Here is a 10911-nt window from a genome sequence, read left to right on the forward strand (position 1 = left end):
ACAATATTACGGAGTGCGGTTTTGTTTTAAGTTATAGCTTTGTAAGGAAACCTGGATAAGTTTTGTTAACGACTCGCACGTGTATGTGTTGCAATGAAGTGTTAATAAAATTAATAGTTGTTGTGCACTCTGGTGTTTTGATTTCGTAACCCTCTTGGGTGTTCTTTAAAGGCTTATTTAAGTTTTATAAATATCTAATCATTGACTTAGATACATTAAAATTAAAAAAATGCAAATTGGACAAATTATATTGCATTTACATGTTATTTTTTTATCCTAGCTTGTGTATAATGAACATAGAGACACTCATTTCTACTCAAAAGCAAGTACTTAAACTCAAAGATTTTTCCACTCTACCACAAAGCGAAATTTAAAACAACATATTTCCGCAATACCATTAAACGTTCATTTAAATCTTACCACCTACATCGTTCCACACTTTTCATCTGATAACCAATGACGTCACGAGCAGTGTGTCGTATAAATCTCGGAACTTGGAAGCATGCTATCGCGCGTAATGGCTCGATACCATCTCAGTCAACGGTAACACGAGCGTTGACTGTCTGCTGCGGATGTCAATAAACAACCGACTGTCGTACGAAGAAGTATTGTGAAGTATCACAACTTGCTTTAATATCAAGCATTTTTTATAATTCTGTTTTTGTACAGGGAATTATTAACTTTTTATTTTTTATAGAAAATTTTGTCAGTTCGCAAAACAAAGGAACTTGATTTTCTGTATTAAAAAACTGTATAGGAAGTCAAGGTCACTATGCTAAGCTAGTGACGTTTCTCATGTTCAATCCTCGAGTAGGACCATCATTTATTTTGAGACTGGGTCTTTGTGCATGTGACTTAAATGATAGTGAAACAACTCGCGATATGAAAACAAACAAAAATCTATCTGAGAAGTCTGTTCGTGGTCTTTAGTGTTTATTTATTTATTTATTGATTGACACACCAACGACATATTCACTAACTCATTACATTAAATATTAGAATTAAACAGCGATGCGGTGAATTTGTCACTTATAGGTGTGCACAGCACTTGCATAAACATTAATGTTAACATGTTAAACTAATTAATCTTATCTTCTTCTAAACACCTAGTATAGGACCACTTCAAAAAGAAATACTTGAAGAAGAGACTTTCCGCTCTACGTACTGTGCTACTGTCTTTGAAGTCGCTTCCACCATTTGATATTGTAATAGTTGTAGGCCCCTGTGTGACAAAAAGTATCCAAAATTTACAAAAAATCCTTTACTTTTTATGTTATGTTTGCATAAGTGAAACTTGAACTCATCTACTTTGCGAAATACTAAACGGGTATGTTGACTGTCTGCACCGGATGCGTCTAAACGACCCTTTAGAGCGTCACTCGTATGTATTAAGGTGGTTTCACATCGTTGTATCGTTACTGTTATGTTAGACTTTTTTACTTTGTTTCGTATGTCTTTCTTTATCAGAATATCATTAACGTTGATGTGTTTTAAAATATATGTGTGATCGAAAAGTGATTGAATATGTACATATCTTGTGTGAGATACAAGCCATTAGAGTTTATATTTCTTTTTGTATATTCAACTAGCTGTTGCCCGCGACTTCGTCCCCGTGGGTAGAAGATATAAGTTATGATTTATACCTGCCCTATTTTTTCACATTTTCCTTTATATCTTCGCTCCTATTAGTCGCAGCTTGATGGTTTATAGCCTAAAGCCTTCCTCGATGAATGGTCTATTCAACACAAAAAGAATTTTTCAATTTGGACCAGTAGTTCCTGAGATTAGCGCGTTCAAACAAACAAACAAACAAACTCTTCAGCTTTATATATTAGTATAGAGTATAGATATGAAATCAGATACATTCCTTTTTCATTTAAATGGTAAGTACTTAGACGAGAACCTAAGTCATAATTGAACTTTTACTTTTACAAAATATATAGGTTAAACTTTGAAACACTCCATATTTAGTATACCTTAACCCATATATACTATCTAATCCTTACATCCTTTGTTTTCAACCATAAAAAGAAAACGACTACATTCAAATACATATATATTCCTCCAAGTATAAAAAAAAAACTATTAAAAACAAATGACTATCTACTTAGTATCTACGTTGTATCATCCGTGACTCCAAAGTCTCGTTTAAGCGAAAGATAAAAATTAAACGAAGTGCATTATCATGACTAAACTCATTTATTTCATCCGCAAAGTCGGCTAAGCTGGCTCGCCCTTGATATATGACAGGCTTGTGACTGGGAACCGAGATCCCGCCGAAGAGTGACGATGCAGGATTTAAAAACTTGTTTTCTTTTAAAAGGGTTGTGTAAACTTTGATATGGGAGATTTGTTTTGTGGAAATACGTTTAGATAATGCTGTATTTAGAAGAAAGTTTTATCAATCCCCGTGCTGGAATGAAGGTAAAAAAACAGTTATGTAGATATTCAACACAAAATCAAAAAGGGCAAAAAAACACTTCTTTGTTTTACTGCTTACCGAAAGGCTCTATGGATCCAGTTTTCAGCATTGATCAACACAGTGGTAGCTATGATGGTGACCAAGGTCCACCAACAACCCTTTTAAGTAAGAGTTTGTAGTTGGGCGACAGTGTGAGAGAGAAAACACTACACAATGTAGAGCGGCATCTCTCTTCCACAGCTGTACTACTCGACTACACGTGCAAAGCATCTAAATATAAAACTGTTCATTCACCTTTTTCATCTTTGGTAGACACAAGTACATATAGTAATAGATTTAAAAAAATTAAAATCCCCGTCTTTGCAATGCCACTCTTTTTAAATTTTATCAAAATCTGTCCAGTCGTTTTTCTAGTTGTAAATTGCATTGTCATCGGGTTTGAAGCTATCCTGAAAATTTCAGGCTGCTAGCTTAGAGGGAAGTGCCTCAATATTTAGTTGCAAAAATCCAACCGGAACGACAAACATACAAGAATTGTGAGTGTATAAAAACGTGGTAAAAAGTCAGGAGATTAGTTTAGTCATATTTTTCCTCATCTTTGCGGTAATTTATCACGTGCAACTTAGAACAGAAGTAATTATCATATTCGCTTAGGGTACCCTTTTGTGAAACAAATGCGGGCTTGTCATCGTCGCCTCTCTTGTAGCGTCGCGTTATTAAAAACTGTCAGACGAAGATACATTTTATACTGGAATGGGGCTTGTAGAGTTTCTTGAGGATCGATTATGTTTTTCATATATGGTTTTTGATGACTCTGAACAGTGATATGAAAATAGGTGGTTATCATTTTTAAGTTGAAAAGATTTCAATTTTTTTCTAAATTTTTTTTTTATTCTTCATAGTAAGTTATTTTATCGCTGGGTCCCGTTGGATGCAGGTGGCAACGAACCGGTCGCGCTGGAGAAATTATGGAGAGGCCTATGTCCAACAGTGGACTGCTATAGGCTGAGATGATGATGACGATAGTAAGTTAGTAGCAATTTGCAGTAATTTTTTAGTTTTTAGATACTGGTACCTCAACAAGTCTAGTATTGGAATTTTACCAGCATTTCTTCACCATCAGACAACATTCATTAAAATACTAAAAGATGACGAAATTGTGGTGTATAAAAAAATAATCTAGGCGAGATAACAGTCAAAAGGCCATTGACATGCAAACAAAAAAGACAAAGCAGAAAAACAAAAGACCACTCACCAAAGACCGTGTATTACTCACATAGTTTCAAACTAGTTAACGCAGTAGAGTGTCAACTATTCCAGCAACAATTTAATTCTGCGGGCTCGGCGTTAAACCCATTTTTCAAGTCATTCACTAAAACATTCTTTGTTTCGCTTGGACTTTAAAACTTTACTATAAAGGTTTAATATTATGTTCGTTCATTTACATGTCGCCCCGTAGCTCTTGATTAAAAAATTCCACAATTTTGCGCTTAGAAATTATGTTATTTTGTCGTCTATATTTTTTATGTTTATAGAGCTATTTAAGTTTTATGACGTCACGGTACGGATTACGAAACGGGTATTCGAGTAAAATCAAAAAAATATAATTTAATGAAAAAGCTAAGATGTTTTTTATTTGTATAGTACGAGCAATCATTGTAGAAAAATATTAGTTTAAGTTACCGGAGTGACGTGTTTTCAATCATTATTGTGACGTTTAAGAATAAAAGTTAGCAATGCGCACGCGTGGCGCCCCCGGCGGGGGTAGTCGTAACCCGACTGTTGAGCGGAGCGGACGAGCGCGTGCGACTTGCAGAGTGTATAAGTATTTCCTAGTAGTGGTTTTATTTACCTGCCCAACCAAGGACGCTGAACACCACACGTGGCGACGAGATTTCATGTAAGTGGAAATCATATAAATTATGAAAATACAGTGTCAAAAGGAAAGGGGAGGGAGGTGAGAGAATGCGAACCCATGCGATGAATGCGATTCAACCTTTACATACGTAGAATGTGAGGCTAAATGAAGCAGATGAGTGCATTATAGTAAACTAATGAGTCATAAACCGAGCTATGTTTTTATTGTCCGCCAAAAAAGTAAACAATTTAACTTCTCAAATGCATTGTGCTGAGTAAACGGCTAGAGTTGTGTTGTGAGGAACGAAAATATTATCTATTTAAGTATCATGATAAGTTTCCTTTAGTCAAATACTGTTCGTTAGATGGCGGTAGATTAAAGAAGCATGCCAGTCGACAAATTACGTACCTACCCACCTATATTACATTACGATAAAAAATAACCCATTATCGAGTTAAACGAACTTTAACCCTCCCGAATACTTAGACCTTATATTTTGTGTTATTATTTATCCGAATGAAATTAACAATAAACTTAAATTTTAAAATAACCATGTAGGTAATGCAACAAAATTGCTAAAAAAATAATAATAATAATAATCGATGTATAATACCCAATCAGGGTAAAATTGTTTAACATTAAATTATTTGACAAGTAGGTTTAATGTTTCATGATATTTAATAGATAACGAGTTAATTTAGTAAATTCTAACAAGATCACACGTTACACAACTTTAGTATGTAATTTGATATTTATAAATTAAAATAGCATCGGGAAGAGTGTACCAAGGGTACAGAAAATAGAACAATTTTGCCAAGGAGCATAGATAGACAAGACAGTGCCAAGGAGCACAAAATAAATGTTAGCCTACATTCACAATGGTGTACAACCTTGCCAAGGAGCAAACAATTAAGTGGATTAGGATCAGTAAATGATTTCATAAACATTGTTTATGAATACTAAAATAACAGAATATTTAAATTATTTAAATTTACGTCTTAGATACAATTTCAGTTATGATAAAATAAAATTATTTACTAAAAACTCATTTATTACGATTCACTATGAATCAATTATTACTTTTTACATCAATTTGATTACTCAACCTTAAAACATTCACAAATTAAAGTTGCCCCCAAGTATTTTACCTTGGATATGAGATTTTTACAAATTTAAAATATAAATTACAATATATGTGTTAGTATTTCATAACTTAAGAATAACTAATCTGGACTTTTCCACTAAATAAAAATAGAAATACACCTACATTTAAATAGCGCCAAGGGTGCAAAGATAATGCAAACGTAAGCATGAACATTGTTTCAGGACGCCCCAAAAAATGTCCAGCCTTCCACCCGTTGAACCACTGCAATGTGACGGCGACCCCATGTCACTGGGACTCCGCTGGGAGAAGTGGAGACGGGCTCTAGAAATATATCTTCTTGCGTCAGAAATAAAAAACCCAGTTATAAAAAGAGCCACTCTTCTGCATATGGGTGGCACAGCCTTACAAGAAATATACTATAATACCCCTGGAGCACACATTGAGGGTTCAGACGTAACAGACTCAACAGATGTTTACAGGGTAGCAATAGATAAACTTAACGAGTACTTTTTGCCTAAACAAAGCAAAGTTTATGAAAGGCATATATTTAGATTACTTAAACAAGAAAATGATGAGAAATTTGAAAAATTTCTTGTAAGGCTGCGTCAGCAAAGCAAAAAGTGCAAATTTGCCAATGGGGAAGACGACAACATAATCGATCAAGTGGTCGAAAAATGCAATTCGATGGAACTCAAGAAAAAGATCCTTACCTTAGGTGATGACGTTACATTGGACAAAGTCATAGCGGAAGCTAATGCTATAGAGTCAGTACAAAGGCAGCTCTCTGATTACGGCAATGGTAGTGCACCGCGTCCCATTGCGAATATAAATAGAATTGATGCTAAGCGTCAATTTGACCAAAATAAAGATTGCTCACGTTGTGGAAGTGAGAAGCATAATGGTGACAGTCTATCATGCCCGGCCAAAGATAAAAAATGCTCAAAGTGCGGTTATATTGGACATTTCATGGCTAAGTGTCGAACGCGGGCTAGTAAACGTAGATCGACACACGCGAATGGAGGAAAAATGCCTATTAAAAAGATTAAACTTGACAATAGCGTCAAAAAATCCGAAAATTCTAACGACGATCAGAAAAAGGCATCATCCAACGTCAATTATATATTTTACTTTGATGGGGACGGAAAAATAAAATGCGACATCGGCGGTGTCGATAACATTGAACTTCTAATAGACTCTGGAAGTAATCATAACATATTGACCGATAAAACATGGACCTTTCTTAAAAGTTGCAATATACAGGCTACAGAACAAAATGCAAACCCAGAGAAAATATTTATGGCGTACGGTAGCTCGGTACCCTTGACAGTGCTAGGTTCTTTCCAAGCTGTAGTTAAAATCGGAGCAGAAGAAAGAAATAGTACCTTTTACGTTATCCAAGGCGGGACACGAGATTTACTCGGTAAAGAAACAGCTACAGATCTTAAAGTCTTCAAATTAGGTTTGGACATCAATGCGGTAAGTGAATCTCAAAATCAGGGACCTTTCCCCAAGTTTAAAAATATAACACTAGATATAGCAATAGATAAGACAGTAACACCTACTAGTCAACCATGTCGACGAATTCCAGTACCTCTGGAGGAGAAAGTTAACAAAAGAATTGACGAATTAATAGAGTTGGATATAATAGAACCCGTGAATAAACCATCCAGGTGGGTGTCTCCTATAGTACCGGTGTTGAAAAGTGACGGAAGCGTTCGTCTTTGCGTAGATATGCGGGTAGCTAACAAAGCAATTCTTCGAGAGCATTATCCCCTTCCCACGATGGACAAACTCTTGCCAAAATTTAGGAAAGCTCGTATTTTTTCTAAATTAGACATTAGAGACGCCTTTCATCAGATCGAGATTAGTGAAGAGAGTCGTCATATCACTACTTTTATCACTACACGAGGACTTTTCCGTTATAAAAGGCTGATGTTCGGCATCTCTTGTGCACCAGAACTATTCCAAAAAACACTTGAGAGAATTTTGTTACCTTGTGAAGGAACGCTTAACTTTATCGACGATATTATTGTTTACGGCAGGGATGAACGAGAACATCAAACCCGCTTGGATCGCGTTTTGGAAGTCCTAAAAAAATATAATGTAACTCTCAATAAAAAGAAATGCGTCTTTAATGCTAAGGTAGTTCAATTTTTAGGTCATCAGCTGTCGTCGGAGGGGGTAAAACCTTTAGACACGTATATAAAAAGTGTGGATACATTTAGAGAACCCAAAACTATTGAAGAAATTCAAAGTTTTCTCGGTTTATTGAATTACGTTAATAAATGGATCCCTAATTTTTCAACCACCACTGAGCCTATCAGGAAACTCTTAAAACTAAAAATTGGTCTCAAGTCTGACCTATCGAAGTACTGGGAACAAGAGCAAAAAACTGCTTTTGATCGACTTAAAACTCAACTCCAGAATATACAAAGTCTGGGTTATTACGACCCGGAAGATCAAACTCAGGTATTAGCAGATGCTAGTCCCGTTGGACTTGGGGCTGTACTAGTGCAAATTGATGATAAAGGACCCCGAGTTATTGCTTTTGGTAATAGGAGCCTATCGGAGGTTGAAAAACGGTACTGTCAAACGGAGAAGGAAGCTTTAGCCTTAGTTTGGGCCGTAGAGCACTTTCATATTTATCTGTATGGTAGGAAAACATTCGATCTTATAACGGACCACAAACCGTTAGAGGTAATTTTTGGACTCAGATCTAGGCCTTGTGCAAGGATTGAACGTTGGGTTTTGCGCCTGCAGTCATACAATTATCGTGTCGTATACCGCCCTGGGAAAAACAATATAGCCGACCCATTCTCTCGTTTATGCCAATCCACTCATAATACCTTCGATCGCGAAGGTGAATCCCATATAAACCAACTTGTTCAATATGCGAGACCCTGCGCAATCCCTATGCAGACGTTGATCGAATGCTCTGAAGCAGATGAGGAGATCCAATTAGTAAAGGAGGCTTTAAACACAAACATGTGGGAGCCTCGAATTATCCAGTATCGTATATTTCAAACCGAACTCTGGACTCACGACGGCATTCTCCTGAGGAATGATAAAATTGTTATTCCCACCAGTCTTAGGAAACAAGTTTTAGATGCAGCTCATGAAGGTCATCCGGGCATCGTAGCGATAAAAGGTCGATTGCGCACTAAAGTCTGGTGGCCTAAAGTGGATAAAGATGCAGAGGCTAAAGTTAAAAGCTGCCGGGGATGCACTCTTGTAACTGCTGGGAATCCCCCATTACCATTAAAAAGACGCCAGTTACCAGATCAACCTTGGCAAGACGTCGCGATAGATTTTCTTGGTCCACTGCCGTCGGGACATTACTTACTGGTAATTGTGGATTATTACAGCAGGTATAAGGAGATAAAAGTTATGAAAACAATTACCACAGCAGATACCACGATAATGTTGAAAGAGATATTTTCAAGATTGGGTATACCCATAACCCTGACGGCCGACAATGGAAGACAGTTCACGAGCCAAGACTTTAAAAATTTTTGTCAAGAAATGGGTATTAAATTACTGAGTACGACTCCTTACACTCCTCAGGAGAATGGCGAAGTCGAGAGACAAAATCGGGATATCCTTAAACGTCTACAAATAAGTCAAACTTTAAAATCTGATTGGCAGTCAGATCTTTTAGATTACTTAATGATGTGCAATAGTACACCCCATAGCTCGACAGGCAAAACACCCGGTGAACTTTTCTTTTCCAGGAAATTTAGAGACAAGTTACCATCGATAGTTCGAGAGAAGAGTGGAGTTGATGGGGAAGTAAGAGATAAAGACACTATAATGAAAGAGAAAGGAAAAGCATACGAAGACAGAAGAAGGAAAGCTACAGAATACGGAATAGAGGTTGGAGAAAAAGTGTATGTGAAAAATGTGTCAAAAGGAAATAAACTTACTGCCCCATTCAACCCCACCCCACACACAGTACTCAGCTCCAGTGGAAATGAATATAATGTAAGGAACGACGATACAGGCCATGAGTATAGGAGGAACATCGTGCACCTAAAAAAAGTTCAAGGCGAATGGCAAATATATGATCCGGAAAAGCACGCACAAGATGTACCACTCGACAGTAATGAGGCACTGGATAGTGACAAGGATGAATAATTGTGATTGAAGCATTTGCTTCGAAATGGTTGATTCCGAAGATTAGTTAATTTTAAGTTACATTAATTATATTGTATTTTCTTCATTTTGCAAACAAGGAAGAGGTGTGACGTTTAAGAATAAAAGTTAGCAATGCGCACGCGTGGCGCCCCCGGCGGGGGTAGTCGTAACCCGACTGTTGAGCGGAGCGGACGAGCGCGTGCGACTTGCAGAGTGTATAAGTATTTCCTAGTAGTGGTTTTATTTACCTGCCCAACCAAGGACGCTGAACACCACAATTATCATTGATCGAATGTACCTAAGTCAGGTAAATGAACCAGCTTAGCTTTGTCAACGAATAACATCCATCTCTATACAAATAATGCGTTTTCCACTGACCCTAACCCCTCTTCCTCCTATAATATAAATCTGACTTGTCTGGCGTCTAGATTGAAAATACAACCACAAGTAGTCACGTTTGTGTCTGCAAAACCGACACCGGCCCAGAATTATTTAAATTCCTGTCAAAGGCACACAAAGAGTGTTGCACAATGAAACAAGTTATTTAATATTCATAAAAGGCGACTCTGATTCGCAGAGACACGAATAATTAATGTGGGTAGTTATGAAATGTTTTAAATGTTTTTTTAATTGCTCGAGTATTAAGGTTTTTGTGAGCGGTTGGAGAGCACACGGATGGCGTTGTCAGTGTCCCACATAAATCTACACTTAAGATTTAAATTGGTGGTATTTTAAAGTGTTCTTTGTTAATATTTTAATACTTTTTATATTGTTTGTTCAAAAACCAAATAGCCAATCTAGGTGTTTAGAACCGGTGTATGGCGTATTTAACGAGATTTGCTGCTGTTAATAATTTCTTTTCTTTTTTTAAAACGACTCCCGCCCTACGGAATTTAATCCTTGCGTCGCGGTTGGTTTTACAAACATACAAATCACATGCACAATGACACCCAGACTCAGAACAAGCATTTGTGGATCACACAAATACTTGTCCTACGCGGGGATCGAACCCGCGACACGACACGCGTAGTGGTTTTGGCGTGGTGACCTCAACCACCCGGCTATCCGTGCAATCAGATTCCAATGTTTTTCGTCCTCATTGTCACCTTCCTTTGGATGAAACAAACTGGGTACTTTGGCCCAGGAGTTATAAGGCAAGTAAAAAAAAAACGAACTAGAGTAAAAGTAACCTTACTGCCTATATTTAGCATACATTTTTGCAAATATTTTTATTATTTACGAGTGCCAATTTCTTTTGGCAATTCGCTCAAATGTTTTGCGAGTACTAATTAAGTAGTGAAATATAGGAGAATGAAATGAGTGTTAACAGTGTTGGGTAGGTTCCAATTATTTGATTTGTTTTAGTGTTATTGAACAGGACGGTAAATTTTA

General features: G+C 36.8%; 1 protein-coding gene across 1 annotated transcript; it reads left to right on the top strand.

The window, feature by feature from the left end:
- Window positions 1–4138: 4138 nt before the first annotated feature.
- On the top strand, window positions 4139–9519 carry LOC113494090 (uncharacterized protein K02A2.6-like). The gene is made up of 2 exons (XM_026872236.1): window positions 4139–4322; window positions 5607–9519. Exons 1-2 carry the CDS (start codon window positions 4159–4161, stop codon window positions 9517–9519), a joined length of 4077 nt encoding a protein of 1358 aa, XP_026728037.1. The 5' UTR covers window positions 4139–4158.
- Window positions 9520–10911: the final 1392 nt, after the last annotated feature.

This window comes from Trichoplusia ni, chromosome 5 (assembly GCF_003590095.1).
Source record: "Trichoplusia ni isolate ovarian cell line Hi5 chromosome 5, tn1, whole genome shotgun sequence".
In the NCBI taxonomy this organism is placed as follows: Eukaryota; Metazoa; Arthropoda; class Insecta; order Lepidoptera; family Noctuidae; genus Trichoplusia; species Trichoplusia ni.

Bases quoted from the DNA above. Each gene is read 5' to 3' on its own strand.
- LOC113494090 (XM_026872236.1), top strand. From the start codon at position 4,159: ATGCGCACGCGTGGCGCCCCCGGCGGGGGTAGTCGTAACCCGACTGTT. The intron at 4,323-5,606 runs GTAAGTGGAAAT...ACATTGTTTCAG, and splicing joins ACGTGGCGACGAGATTTCAT to GACGCCCCAAAAAATGTCCA.